This window comes from Carcharhinus amblyrhynchos, chromosome 30 (assembly GCF_965287045.1).
Source record: "Carcharhinus amblyrhynchos chromosome 30, sCarAmb.v2.hapA, whole genome shotgun sequence".
Taxonomy (NCBI): Eukaryota; Metazoa; Chordata; class Chondrichthyes; order Carcharhiniformes; family Carcharhinidae; genus Carcharhinus; species Carcharhinus amblyrhynchos.
The window spans coordinates 21829835-21845397 of NC_137353.1; the positions used below are offsets into that span (position 1 = coordinate 21829835).

General features: G+C 46.0%; 1 protein-coding gene across 1 annotated transcript in view; it reads right to left on the reverse strand.

Moving 5' to 3' along the window:
* clcnk (chloride channel K) overlaps positions 1-15563 on the reverse strand; it is a 57438-nt gene that overhangs the window by 26051 nt on the left and 15824 nt on the right. Inside the window, exons 4-9 of the mRNA XM_080215051.1 lie at positions 13830-13969; positions 12924-13001; positions 11406-11484; positions 9463-9588; positions 7158-7242; positions 3745-3846 (exon numbers count right to left, since the gene is read on the reverse strand). Coding sequence (XP_080071177.1) covers positions 3745-3846; positions 7158-7242; positions 9463-9588; positions 11406-11484; positions 12924-13001; positions 13830-13969 — 610 coding nt within the window. The remainder of the gene's footprint in view (positions 1-3744; positions 3847-7157; positions 7243-9462; positions 9589-11405; positions 11485-12923; positions 13002-13829; positions 13970-15563) is intronic.

The following is a 15563-nucleotide window of genomic DNA, read 5'->3' on the forward strand; positions in this document are numbered from 1 at the left end:
TCTGGTAATGAACATTTTAACTTCGTCATATTGCTAATTAATGAATGCTTCTCTCCCACTGCCACTGTCAATTAGCGGGCTTTGAAAAACACCAGACTGACGCCTCATATAGATTTATTTGGAAACATTTCAAGCTTTGATATAATGGTATTCCCTCAGGATAACTCTCCAACTGAGCCAGCACAGAATTCCTCTTATTCAACACAGTAGAACCACCTTCATTGGTACAGGTTGGATTGTTGTCTGCAGGCTCAATGGGCCAAATGGCCTCTTTCTGCATTATAAGGATTCTATGAACATCAGTGAGCAGGTTATTGCTGAGTAAGTACCACCTGATAACACTGCTGATGGCCCCTTCCATCATTTTACTGATGATCGAGAGTAGACTAATGGGGTGGTAATTGGCTGCGTTGGATTTGTCCTGTCTTTTTGTGGACAGGTCATACCTGGGCAGTTTTCTATGTTGCCGGGCAGCTGCCAGTGTTGTTGCTGACATGGAACAACCTGGCTAAGGATACAACTGGTTCCGGGGCACAATGATACAGTACTTTTGCTGGAATATTGTCATGGTCCATAGTCTCTGCAGTATCCAATGCCTTCAGCCATTTCTTGATATCAAACGAAATGAATCGAATTGGCTGGAGACTGGCATCTGCAATGCTGGGGACTTCTGGAGGAGGACAAGATGGATTATCCACTTGGCACTTCAGGCCAAAGATTGTTGCGAATACCTTATCTTTTACACTGATGTTCTGGGCTCCCCTATCATTGAGCATGAGGATATTTGTGGATCCTCCTCCTCCAGTGAGTTTAATTGCCCAGCACCTTTCACAACTGGATGTAACAGAACTGTATAGCTTAGATCTGATCTGTTGGTTGGGAGGTTGCTTAAGTTCTATCTATCTCTTGCTGCTTTTGCTGTCTGGCAGATACATAGTCCCAAGTTGTAGCTTCACCAGGTTGACAGCTCATATCTAGGTGTGCTAGTATGCCTTCCTGCACTCTTCCAAAGATGTACGGGTTAGGTTGGTTGGCCATACTAAATTGCCCCTTAATGTCAGGGGGATTAGGAGGGTAAATAAATAGGGTTGCAGGGATAGGGCCTGGGTGGGATTGTTGTCAGTGCAGACTCAATGGGCCAAATGGCCTCCTTCTGCATTGTAGGGATTCTATGATTCACTGAACCAGGGTTGATTCCCTGGTTTGATAGTGATAGTAGAGTGAGGATATGTGGTGCCATGAGGTTACAGATTAAGGTTGGACACAATTCTGCTGCTGATGGCGCACAGCATCACAGAGTAGAATCCCTACAGTAAAGAAAGAGGCCATTCGGCCCATCAAGTCTGCACTGACCACAATCCCACCCAGTCCCTACCCCCGTATCCCTACACATTTACCCACTAATTCCTCTAATCTACCCATCTTAGGACTCTAGGGGGCAATTTTACCATGGCCAACCAACCTAACCCGCACATCTTTGGACTTCAGGAGGAAACTGGAGCACCTGGAGAAAACCCATGCAGACACGAGGAGAATGTGCAAACTCCACACAGACAGTGACCTGAGCCGGGAATCGAACCCAGGTCCCTGGAGCTGTGAAGCAGCATTGCTAACCACTGTGCTACCGTGCTGCCCTCGCCCTATTCCCATACACACATGGCGAGTCTAGTTGCTAACCAATCGGCTTGGGGTCAGAGGAAAACAGGGGTGGCCATTTCCATTCGGGGCAGGATGGGGGCTTCCATTGGGCGCAGGGTACCCAAACAGGAGGGTTCCCCACTCTGCCTTCGAATCCAGGTTGCCAGTATCAGCCTGGTGGTCTCACTCTCCCACCTGTACGTATCAAAGTATCAGCGATGGAGAGAGGAGGCCCTCACGTGGTAATCAATTGGCACATAGAAGGTCTTATTGTCCCAAAGATTGGCAGGCTTCCAGACGCCTACCCCTCTGCTGGTAAAATTCCAGTACAGAGCAAAACCTGTACAAGACCAAGTCGCGAATGGAGTAGTGAGTGTGGGTGGCGTGCAGAGTTTTATTTATCCCGTTACCCCATTCTGAAATAGGCTGGAAACTTTGTAGCTTTCATTCAGCAGGATGTAATCAGGAATAAATGATTAGAGGGGACTGGGGAAGTTAGAGCATTTTCATCAGAGCTCAGAAGATTAAGGAATGATGAATAGGAATTTTCAAGGTTATGACACGGTAAATAGTGATAGATTCTGTCCACTGATTGATGACCTGATGATGAAAGAATCTAAGGTATTTACAGAGATAAATAAATGGTGTGTTAGTTTTTTTATATTCCTGCTTGTGGGTGGCACGGTGGCACAGTGGTTAGCACTGCTGCCTCACGGCGCCAGGGACCCAGGTTCGATCCCGGGTTTGGGTGACTGTCCACTTGGGGTGGAGTTTGCACATTCTCCTCATGTCTGCATGGGTTTCCTCAGGGTGCTCCAGTTTCCTCCCACAGTCCAGAGATGTGCAGGTTAGTGGATTGACCGTGCTAAGTTGTCCCTTAGTGTCCCAAGATGTGTAGGTTAGGGAATGGGAAATGTATGGGAATAGGGCGAGGGTGAGGGCTGCATGAGATGCCTTGTCAGAGAGTTGGTGCAGACTCAGTGGGACACATGGTCTCTTGTGCACTGTAGGGATTCTATGTAATGGCCACAATGTAAAATTCTCAGCCATGTACAGCTGTTTAAACAGAGTCTTAACCTCTTTTGAAAGGGAATTAGACAGTTGCTGAAAAGGAAGCAGCAGGAAGAGTGGGCAGGAGCATGGGATTAGACTTGGTAGCTGTTGGATAAAGCACTCATCGAACTTGATTATCCAAATGGTGTGTTTCAGTGCTGTAAACACTGTTGATTTGCTAATGCTGCCCACCCACATTCTCACTATAGCTGCCAACTGATTGGAGTGTCACACAGAAGGGTTTACATTTTTCTTGTGTGCTATACTAAAATTCAGTAACTTACTTTGCTGCATTAAATACAGAGAACATTTTACATAATTAATGAATTATTATACCCAGCAGAAAATTAATTTTCTAATTGCGTCTTGAACACATTTATTTTGATGATCTTCTGTGGTAACGTATTCCACATGCCTTTCTACTTTTTAATACCTCTTTTGGATGGTGTCAGGACTGATCTTTTATATCTATCACCAATTCTCGCTCCAGGAAAACTGTGAAAATGGTATGTTTCTGCAAAGAGGGACGTGTTACCAAAGCTTTTTGTCTTGTACTCATCAGGACAAATACAAAAATACCAAATTTCCAAGGGTTGCAACAATTTTATGGAGAAAATGGTTAAAGCTTTTTATACTTATTTATTAGTCACAAGTAGGCTTACATTAACACTGCAATGAAATTAAATCTCTACTCACCACCCTCCGGCACCTGTCCGGGTACACTGAGGGAGAATTTAGCAGGCCAATGCATCTAACCAGCAAAATGGAGGAACCAGAGCACACGGAGGAAACCCATGCAGACACGGGGAGAACGTTCAGACTCTGCACAGACAGTGACCCATGCAGGAATCGAACGCGGGTCCCTGGCACTGTGAGGCAGCAGTGCTAACCACTGCCACCATAAAATGGGTGCTGATTGGTTGGCAAGTCAACTCTGATCGGCTGAAGCATTGGCAAAACACCTAATGAGCTCAGGACAGAAAACTCTGGCAACAGTGTTCAAGTTCTGTACTCCCAAGTGGATGTTTATAGAAAATAGTATTGTAATCTTACTCTGCTGCCACGAGTTTGAGGATGAAAGCATTTCTCCTTATGTACCCTATCACCCAGCGCTGACAGGACAAGTAGACACAGCTCAGCAGCCCACAGATGATCCTAATGTGGATATTAACAACGAGAAGATAAAGAAGTTATTTTCTGAATCAAAGTATTATTTCAAGTTGAAAAACTGTTACATGTTTTCAGATAGTGCAGCGGTTCCTGAAATTTACTTCAATCCCACTGCCCAGAGTGGAGCAACTTATCTGTAGCAGCGTTTAATAGCATGAAATTCAAGTATGCTATTATCAGTACCTTAGTGCATCACATATGGCCGGTGGCACAATGGTTAGCACTGATTTATGCTAATTATTTGTAATCAAATTTGAAACTATAACTCCTCATGTATTCTAGTTAGTTACCGGCACTGACCTGTGACTTTCCAGGGACTTTCCTATAAAGCTTGCATTAAAATAGCTGTTTAAGAGAACTCTGTGACTTGGTCTGGTTACTTGAAGGGTGAAATTGTGATCAATTAAAAGGCTTCCCACTCAGAAAGGACAGCAGGACAAGAGGGCACAGCCTCAAGATAAGGGGGGGGCAGTTGAGGAGGAACTTCTTCACTCAAAGGGTGGTGAATCTCTGGAATTCTCTGCCCGTTGAAGTGGTGGAGGCTACCTCGCTAAATATATTTAAGACGCGGGTAGATAGGTTTTTGGTAGGCAAGGGGATTAAGGGTTATGGGGAGAAAGCGGGAAAGTGGAACTGAGCCACTTCAGATCAGCCATGATCTTATTGAATGGCGGGGCCGGCTCGAAGGGCTAGATGGCCTACTCCTGCCCCTATTTCTTATGTTCTTATGTTCTGACGTCAAAACAGGAAGAAAATCAAAGGTTATGGGGATAAGGCGGGAAAGTAGAGTTGAGGGCACAACCTCAGGCTAAAGAGACAATCCTTTAAAACAGAGATGAGGAGGAATTTCTTCATTCAGAGAGTGGTGAATCTGTGGAACTCTTTGCCACAGAAGGCAGTGGAGGCCAGGTCATTGAGTGTCTTTAAGACGGAGATAAATAGGTTCTTGATTAATAAGGAGATCAGGGGTTATGGGGAAAAGGCAGGAGAATGGAGATGAGAAAAATATCAGCCATGATTGAATGGCAGAGCAGACTCGATCGGCCAAATGGGCTAATTCTGCTCCTATCTTAGGTCTTATCCCATTGAATGGCAGAGCAGATTCAACGGGCCAAATGGCCTACTTCTGCTCCTATGTCTGTACTGAAAAAGACAATCTCAAAAACCAAATGCATCAATTCTATCCTGAGTGTAAGATTGAACAGGTTGGTCCACACCCACTGGAGTTTGGTAGAATGTAAGCTGATCTTATTGAAGCATATAAGATCTTAAGGGGACTCCAGGTGGATATCTGAAGGGTGTTTCCTTTGGTAGGAGAGACTAAACTAGAGGACATCATTTAAAAATAAGAGATTGACCTTTAAAGAGAGATAAGGAGAAGTTTTTTTCTGATAGAGGGTAGTTATTCTATGGAATTTCACTCCCCACGAAGGAGTGCAGGCTGGGTCATTGAATTTATTCAAATCAGGGTTAGATAGATTTTTGATAGATGGGGAGTGAAGGGTTAAGGGGGGGGTGCAGATAGGAAAGTGGAGCTGAGACCACAACCAGATCAGCAGATACACAGTGGCATAGTGGTTAGCACTGCTGTCTCACAGTGCTCGGGACCTGGGTTCGATTCCTGGCTTGGGTCACTGACTGTGCGGAGTCTGCATATTCTCCCTGTGCCTGTGTGGGTTTCGTCCGGGTGCTCCAGTTTCCTCCCACAGGCGTGCTGGTTAGGTGCATTGGCCTTGCAAAATGTTCCCATTAAAACATTGATTTCCAGCACCATCACACATCACCTTGGAGGGCAGGTAATGAACCAGGACATTGAAGTAAACCCCAGATACAAAGAGAACAAGCAGTTTTAGGATGTTAGGGCCCCTTGTTACTGCATCATGTCAATGAGTTGGAAAAGGTTTTGTGATGCCAAGATCACCACAAATGTATTTGTCATTCTTTTTCAGTTTTTGTTGGAAGAATTGCATCATTTTAAACACAGTAATGGAATGTACATGTGGCAAAATAATATTTTCAATACATTCTAATTATATTGCATTTACAAACAAAGTTGTAGAATCAGAGAATTCCTACAGTGCAGAAGGAGGCCAATCAGCCCATGAAGCCTGCACCGACAATCATTCCCCCCTATCCCTATAACCCTACTTATTTACTCTGCTAGTCCCCCTGACACTAAGGGGCCATTTAGCGCGGCCAATCCACCTAACCTACACATCCTTGTTCTGAGAGGAAACCGGAGCACCCGGAGGAAACCCATGCAGACACAGAGAGAATGAGCAATCTCCACGCAGGCACCCAAGGCCGGAATTAAACGCGGGCCCCTGACGCTGTGAGGCAGCAGTGCTAACCACTGCGCCACCCCTGTGTCCTGCCATCGATTTATTCATGAAGACAAGTGCCCCTTGAAGAATGTCTGAAAATAGTGAATAACTTATATGCCTGGTGCACTCTTTTATTAATACACAGGAGCCGGAACTTTCCAGCTGTTCATGTTGGCGGGGTCATCTGGTCCTGCCGACGGCGTACCCCCACTACGGGTTTCATGGGGGCGAAGGATGCATTGATTGGGAAACGGTGTTGAGAATGGTGGGACCAGAAGGTCCCGTCACAGGCCAAAGAAAAGCCACCGCATCCCCCCACCCCCACCCCCACCATGAAACACCTGACAAGTTGCGCAGTCAACGTTTAATCTTCCTTCTCGTAGATATTCACTTTTGTTCTATATTAACAGATAGGGGCAGCATGGTGGCACAGTGGCTAGCCCTGCTGCCTCACAACACCAGGGACCCCCTGGGTTCGATTCCCGGCTCAAAGTCATTGTCTGTGTGGAGTTTGTACATTGTCTCCGGGTGCTCCGGTTTCCTTCCACAGTCCAAAGATGTGTGGGTTAGGTTGATTGGTCTTGCTAAATTATCCCTTAGTATCCAAAGATGCGCGGGTTAGGTTAATTGGTCATTCTTAACCAACCTTTAGTGCCGGGGGATTGACAGGGTAAATACGTGGGGCCACGGGGGTAGGGCCTGGGTGGAACTGTTGCTGGTGTAGGCTTGATGGGCCAAATGTCCTCCTTCTGAACTGTAAGGGTTCGGTGATTCTAAGCTTTACAGCATTATTCTCCATAAACAAATGGTGCTCTAGGTGTTTGCGTAACACCACATAATGACTGCTTTCCTCAGGATCTATGCCATAGTTTGCACTCAAAGAACAGGATGTAAAAACCTGTAAATTGCATCAATTCCATCGCCATCTATTTGAAACAGGTACACAAGAGATAAAGCAGAGAGACACCTCACCCAAGGACGATAAAGATGAACGTTTCCGGTAAGTCAAACGGGAAGTCAACTTTGAACTTTGTCTTGAAAAGAGCAATGATTGTTTCTGCCGGGTAAAACAGGGAAAATTAGGAATATGTTTCAACCTTGAAGCAAAACCCCGGAGGAGGCAACGATTTGACCTGTTTTGCAGGTGGCTGGGATATCTCCTCAAATTTCAGATTCCTCCCTGATTGTGGGGACCAGGATATTTTCTGGGAGTTACAATTCCACAGGCAGTGGCACCTCTTTGAAGAGGACATCATTTGCAATGTGAGAATTAGATCAATGAGTCCAGGCTGGCTATCCAACTGTAGAGGCCGTCACAGTTAAGCCTGATCATATGCTCACCCAGCAATAAGATTCCTAAGTGGGAACCCTACGTTGCTCTGTGCTGTCATGGGCAATGCCGCTTGTCCATGTCCACACAATGGCTCAAAGCAGCTGCTTTGACACTCGTGGGGAGCATCCGCTCACCCTTCCCAATTCATTTTACAACCACAGAATCTCATAATACAGAAGGGGACATTCAGTTTGATTTGATTTGATTTATTATTCTCACATGTATTGGAATATAGTGAAAGGCGGAATGCTGGCACAGTGATTAGCACTGCTGCCTCCCAGCACCAGGGACCCGGGTTCGATTCCCAGCTTGGCTCACTGTCTGTGCAGAATCAGAATCTTATCTGTGTGTGTTTCCTCTGGGTGCTCCAGTTTCCTCCCACAGAGTGAAAGATGTGCTGATTAGACGGATTGGTCATGCTAAATTCTCTCTCAGTGTACCCAGAGTGTGGCAACTAGGGGATTTTCACAGTAACTTCATTGAAGTTTAATGTAAGCCTACTTGTGACTAATAAATTAACTTTAAACTTTACTTTTTGTTTCTTGCACGCTATACAGGCAGAACACACTATTTATAGAGTACATAGGGGAGAAGGAATGGAGACGGTGCAGAATATAGTGTTGCAGTTACAGATAGGATGTCCAGAAAGATCAGCTTAATATATGGTAGGTCCAACCAAAGGTTTGAAGGCAGCAGGGAAGAAGATATTCTTGAGTCGGTTGGTACGTGACGTCAGACTTTTGTATCTTTTTCCCGACAGAAGAAGGTGGAAGAGAGAATGTCTGGGATGCGTGGGGTCCTTGATTATGCTGGCTGCTTTCCCGAGGCAGTGGGAGGTGTAGATAGAGTCAATGGATGACATGGGGCAGCACGGTGGCACAGTGGTTAGCACTGCTGCCTCACAGTGCCAGGGACCCGGGTTTGATTCCCGGCTTGGGTCACTGTCTGTGCGGAGTCTGCACTTCCTCCCCGTGTCTGCGTGGGTTTACTCTGGGTGCTCCAGTTTCCTCCCACAGTCCAAAGATGTGTGGGTTACATTGATTGGAGATGCTAAATTCACCCAAGTGTTAGAGGGATTAGCAGGGTAAATATGTGGGGTTATGGGAATAGGTGGGATTGTGGTCAGTGCAGACTCAATGGGCCGAATGGCCTCCTTCTGCACTGTCGGGATTCTATGACTCTATTCTAAGTGGGAGGCTGGTTACTGTAATGGACTGGGCTTCATTCACAACCTTTTGTAGTTTCTTGCAGTTTTGATTGCACGAGCTCTTTACGTTTCCTCCATTATTGAAAACAAGCACTCACCGGGTGCAATGTTGGGGATGGACAATATTTGGGGTGAGCTATATCTGAGTCAGTTGATCCAATGTCTTACACGACCAGTAAAAGTTAAAAATAACCCTGTCACCAGTGGAATCAACATCAAATATCCTATTCCTCAACCAATAAAATCTTTTGAATTTACAGTCAGATAAATATGTCAGTCTTATCTCATTTTTCATGAGATGTGGGTGTCACTGGCCGGGGCAACATTTGCTGCCTGGCCCTAATAACCCTTAGCCTGCTAGGCCCCTCCAGAGGGCAATGAAGAGCCAATTGCATTGCTGTGGGTCTGGAGTCACATGTAGGCCAGACCAGGGATAGGATAGTAAACCGGAGGGGTTTTTGCAACAACCAGTGATCATTGTCCTGGTCACCATGACTGAAACTAGTTTCCAATTCCAGATTTTATTGATTGACTTTAAGTTCCACTAGCTGCCGTGGTGGGATTTGAACCCGTATGTCCGACCTGGGCCTCTGGATTACATTACCACAATGCACTGAGTTTTAATGTTCTGCTTTTCAGAATAACCTGTTACTGTCAATGGAAAATTAGGGAAGTTGGAAAGGATGCAACGAAGCGATCTGAAGGCCTCACGGGCAGCGCCACCTTGTGGTCTTTACCTTGCTCGCTGTTGAACACAGCGAGAAGTCGGAACATGAAGGCACCACAGGTGGCAGCAAAGAAGCCTCGCCAATAATTACGCACCGCAAAATGAGATGACATCACCTCCACGCTGAACAGGACTCCTGAGAAAAACAAGCACAGATCACATTACACTACAGGGGTCACAGGTCAGCAGGGATTTATTGACATACGGTGAGGATCAAAGGCACCATCAATGCTAACATGCCCAGGCCATTGACTGACATTAATGCTTTGAACATTATAGGGTCTGATTTTAAATCTGTCAATGAATGAGTTCTCAGCGAATTAACCCCCCCTCCCAAACAATAAAGGAGCCCCATTTATGGCGTTTAAATCCCAACATTTATTGATAGCTTCTTCCCTGGAAGGAGATTTCTACAGAAATGATGTTACTTGAATACAACAATTAACAAGGGTTTATTTTTCCATTTTCAATTGTTTCCTCCCAGTGAGGGGGCAACAGGCTTCACGGCAATGCAGTTTCCAGGCGAATGTGCCATCTGCCCCCCCATCACTCCCTCCCTCTCCCCTCCCCACCCCCCGCCACGTTATTCCACCCCAAGTGTGTTGACATTGGGGTGAGTATATTTTTCTTCAATTAATTTTCTTTGTTTTTTTAGGATGGGAACGGAAGGATACGGTCCCCGGAAGGGTAAGGGGTATTAGTTCAGTCGGGCAGCATGGTCGGTGCAGGCTTGGAGGGCCGAAGGGCCTGTTCCTGTGCTGTCATTTTCTTTGTTCTTTGTTCTTATAGGGTTGGTGTTACCAACAGTTGGATATCTTGCTGGGAATGATTGTGAAGGTTTACAATGAGGATCGGAGCGAGAAGTGACACTGTCCCCCAGGAAGGTGCAAAATAAGGACCGGTTGCAAAGATCAAAAAAGAGATATGGGGAAAGGGGAAATTTCCCTGGCGTTATCTCAATCTTGAATGACTGCAGAATCCTCAGGATTGTTTTTGCTGTCATATTTATAGTTCTTCCATTTTTTTTAATTCATTCATGGGACTTGGGTGTCGCTGGCTGGCCAGCATTTATTGCCTATCCCTAGTTGCCCTTGGAGGGCCATTGAGAATCAACCATACTGCTGTGGCTCTGGAGTTACATGTAGGCCAGACCAGGTAAGGACGGCAGATTTCCTTCCCTAAAGGACATTAGTGAACCAGATGGGTTTTTCCAACAACGGTTTCATGGTCATCATTAGCCTCTTAGGCCAGAATTTTACCGCCTCACCCACCCCGATTCCCCAAGGCTCGCAGAGAGGAATTCTCTGTTAGCCTCGGGCGGGATTTTACGATCTTGCCCGAACGAGGTTGTAAAATTCTGCCCTTAATTCCATATTTTTTAAATTGAATTCAAATTTCACTATTTACCGATGGCGGGATTCGAACCCGGGTCCCCAGAACATCAGCTGAGTTTCTGGATTAACAGCCTAGCGAAATAGAGGGAAAAACCACATTCCCTGGAGAGAGGGACTTTCATTGCCAAGATCTCCTCAACAGAAGTGGAAGAAAGCAACCCTAATGGCCTAAGGTTGTCGTGTAAGTCAAGACAACTCAACACACAGCATCAAGCGCGCAGACAACTAAAAACAAACTGTCTTTTGCCACATTTTACCTCCTTCCTTGCTTTTGGGGACATTGTTATACTGTGACTGAAACCTCCCCATTTCCTCCAATAGGAGGGAGCTTTTTCACAGAATCCTCCAATCCCTACAGTCCAGAAGGAGGCCATTCAGCCCATCAAGTCTGCACTGACAATAATCCCACCCAGGCCCCATCCCCGTAATCCCACACACTTACCCAACTAATCCCTCCCCCTGACACTCCGGGGCAATTTAGCATGGCCAACCTACATAATCCACATATCTTTTACCCGGCTTGTGAAGGGGTTAGATTTTTCCTGACCAGTTTTCTTACCACTGATGGGTGCACCAAAGCAACTTGCGACCCCAACTGCTGCTGCCGCCACCAGCATCTCGTACTGCTTGTTCTTATTCTGGAGAGAAAGGTACAGGTCAGAGGCTGGAATGAGCTGCGTTCTGTGGAAACGCCGTTATCGTGAGACAATTCGAGTCAGTTTGAAACCACACCAGTTGAGATGGTTCTGGGTGCGCTTTGCTGAGTTCATGAAATAACATTACACACTCTGTTCATGGTGGTTGACAGTTCTGCTGGAATATAGCAATTAGAGGGTGCATTGACCTAGCGGCAGCAAGGTGACACAGTGGTGAGGTGGCACAGTGGTTAGCACTGCTGCCTCACAGCGCCAGGGACCCGGGTTTGATTCCCGGCTTGGGTCACTGTCTGTGTGGGGTTTGCACATTCTCCCCGTGTCTGCGTGGGTTTCCTCCAGGTGCTCCGGTTTCCTCCTACAGCCCAAAGATGTGCAGGTTAGGTGGATTGGCTGTGTTAAATTGCCCCTTAGCGTCGGGGGACTAGCTAGGGTAAATGCATGGGGTTGTGGGGATAGGGCCTGGGTGGGATTGTGCTCTGTGCAGACCAGATGGGCAGAATGGCCTTCTTCTGCACTGTAGGGATTCCATGATTCTTATGTGGCAAAAATTTGGATACATTTATTTTCCTTGAACTTTTACCCTCTGTGTCATCCTGAAATCACTGATACCCTCACGAGTTTAAGTCTTAATTTATTAGAGTCACATGTAGGCTTACATTAACACTGCAATGAAGTTACTGGGAAAATCCCCTAGTCACCACACTCAGGCGCCTGTTTGGGTACACTGAGGGAGAAGTTGGCACGGCCAATGCACCTAACCAGCAGATCTTTGGGGCTGTGGAAGGTAACCGGAGCACTCGGTGGAAACCCACACAGATATGGAGAGAACTTGTAAACTCCACGCAGACAGTGACCCAAGGCCGGAATTGAACCCGGGTCCCTGGAGTTGTGGGGCAACAGTGCTCACCACTGTGCCAACCCCCGGTTTCACAGTGGGATGTGGCCCTCAGGCAATGATTGATGCATTAATCTTGACGAAGTGGCTCCACAAGGCAAGTGGCTTTGGGGACATAACAGCCAAGTCTCATTTCGTTCTCATCCGTACAAATGCATTTTCAGTAAGCGTTGCAGGATTGTAACCAGCAGCAGGAACCCTGGTTAACTTCCTCCTTTGTGCTTGCTAAAACCAGTTGTATTTGCTCTATCACCAGTCCAAAGGTGATCAATGAGCAGGTAGGAGATTGGGCTTTCTGGGTTTATATGGCTCAGAGACGGTGAGGGTGATTTCTAGTGCCAAACAAGCCTTAAAACGGGAGAAATTTACGTCTTTTTTTGGACAACGTATAAAATCGAATCTTACCACAAAAGTGGTTTTTGTACGATTTATCTAATGGAGCTCATTCTTCCTCATTTTGTCCACCTCCAGGGTCACACAGTTTTGTTTAATGGTTTCTTAATTTCACTTTGATGTCCCTCCTTACCTCATAGTCCCTGGTGACTGTCGTTCGAATTCTTCCCAAATAGGTGGCAATCATGCTGGAGATGTGGACAAAGGGACCCTGGGGTTCAGGCAAGAAACATCTTTTAAGCATTTTACCCTTCCACAGTCAATCTTCCCCATTTTCCTGGACTTTTCACCCTTCCCTGCTCTCCTGAAGTCACTGGCATCCTCAGGTACCTCACCCAAGTGACCATGTCTTCCATTCGATATTGTCCTTCATTCAATGACTTGTACCTGTCCCAAGCCCAAAACTCCAAATATTCATGGTGAGCACCACAACATTTCCTGGAGTTCTTTTCACCCCACCACCATCCCCTGCCCCAATCTGTTTCTTCCCGATTCTCTATCCCTCTAACACCCATTCCCTTTCTCCTCACACCTTCCCAGCTCTTTCTCAATTCCTTAGTTATCCACCATTTCCTTTCCTCCCTTTAATAAGTCTCACAACACCAGGTTAAAGCCCAACAGGGCTTATTTGGAATCACGAGTTTCGGAGCACTGCTCCTTCATCCGGTGACTCACCTGATGAAGGAGCAGCGCTCCGAAAGCTCGTGATTCCAAATAAACCTGTTGGACTTTAACCTGATGCTGTGAGAGTTCTTAGTGTGCCCACTCCAGTCCAACACCGGCATCTCCACATCATGACTTCCTCCCTTTGACCAAGATTTTACTCATTTGACCAAATATTTCATTACGTGACTTGGTGTCCTATTTTGTTTTAGGGTGCGAAGTGTCTTGGGAAGGCATTATATAAATATAAGTTCTTGTTCTTCAATTCCTTTCTCTTCCCTCTTGCTCTCCCACCTCTTCAGCACTATCCCCATCTCTTGCTCCCACCACATTCCTTCCATCTCTTTCACATTATACATTTAAGTCTTTAACTTACCACTTTGCCCAGAAATATCGTGCTTCCTGCTGCCAGGGAACATGTTAAACCAACGACCTTTGCTCCAAAGTTTCTCATCGTCAGATACTCCTCCAGGAGTACCCCAGTCAGAATCGTCTTCAGTTCTGGAATGCCTGAGCCTAGATGGAAAGGACAAGTCTATTAAAAACATTTAACAGTTACAATGAGTAAGATGGATATAGAGGGATATGGGCCCAATGCGGGCAATTGGGACTAGCTTGTGGTTAAAAATAGGGGCAGCATGGACAAGTTGGGCCAAAGGGCCTGTTTCCATGCTGTAAACCTCTATGACTGTATTGGAATAAATCTCTGAAACATGATGAAGGGTGGCAAGGTGACACAGTGGTTAGCACTGCTGCCTCACAATGCCAGGGACCTGGGTTCGATTCTGGCCTTGGATCACTGTCTGTGCGGAGTCTGCATGTTCTTCCTGTGTCTGTGTGGGTTTCCTCCCAGGTGATCCGGTTTCCTCCCACAGTTCAAAGATGGATTTAGGTTAGGTTGATTGGCCTTGATAAATTGCCCCTCAGTGTCAGGGAGGTTAGCAGGGTAAATATTTGGGTTATGGGGGTAGGGTATGGGTGGGATTGTTGTCGGTGTGGGCTGGATGAGTCCATTGCCTCTTTCTGCATTATAGAGATTCAATGTATCTATGATTAAAAAGAGAAATGATAGAATAGGAATTCCTACACCGATAAAAAGTATCGGAAGTTGTGAAACACCTGGGACATTTACAATGAACCCTGAGCAATTAGAGAAAGTATGTCCTAATCTTTCACTGTTAACTCTGATACCTATTTATTCACTCCAGCATTGGTGGCAGTGCCTTCAGTTGCCTAAACCCTGGACTTCCTCCCTACACGTCTCCGCCTCACTTTTCACCTGTAAGACATACCTTAAACCCACCTCTTTGACTGAGCATTTTGTCATCGAACCTGATATCTTCTTATGTGGCTGCTGTGAAGCACCTTGGGATGTTTTTATAGTGATGACAGTCTATATAGAACATAGAACATAGAACACTACAGCACAAACAGGCCCTTCGGCCCACGAGTTGTGCCGATCACATCAACACCTACCAACCTACAGACCTATCTATAACCCTCAATCTCATTAAACCCCATATACTCATCCAGAAGTCTTTTAAAAGACCCCAGCGAGTTCGCCTCCACCACCACTGACGGCAGCCGATTCCATTCACTCACCACCCTCTGAGTGAAAAACTTACCCCTAACATCACTTCTGAACCTCCCTCCCCGCACCTTAAATCTGTGTCCTCTCGTAGCAACCATTTCAACCCGGGGAAATAGCCTCTGAGAGTCCACCCTATCTATTCCTCTCAACATTTTGTAAACTTCTATCAGGTCGCCTCTCAACCTTCGTCTCTCCAGGGAAAAGAGTCCCAGCTCCCTCAACCTAACTTCATAAGGCATGCCTCCCAGTCCAGGCAACATCCTTGTAAATCTCCTCTGTACCCTCTCAATAGCTTCTACATCTTTCCTATAGTGAGGCGACCAGAACTGCGCACAATACTCTAAATGAGGCCTGACAAGGGTCTTATAAATAACTCATATATAAATGTGAGTTATTGTTGTACTCTCTCTCTCTTCAAATTTTATTCCATTGTACACTATCTGAATCTCTTTAATCAGGTTTCCACCCTTGATAAGCCATTGAAATGGCTCTAACCAAACCTCAAATGTTGTTCTCCTG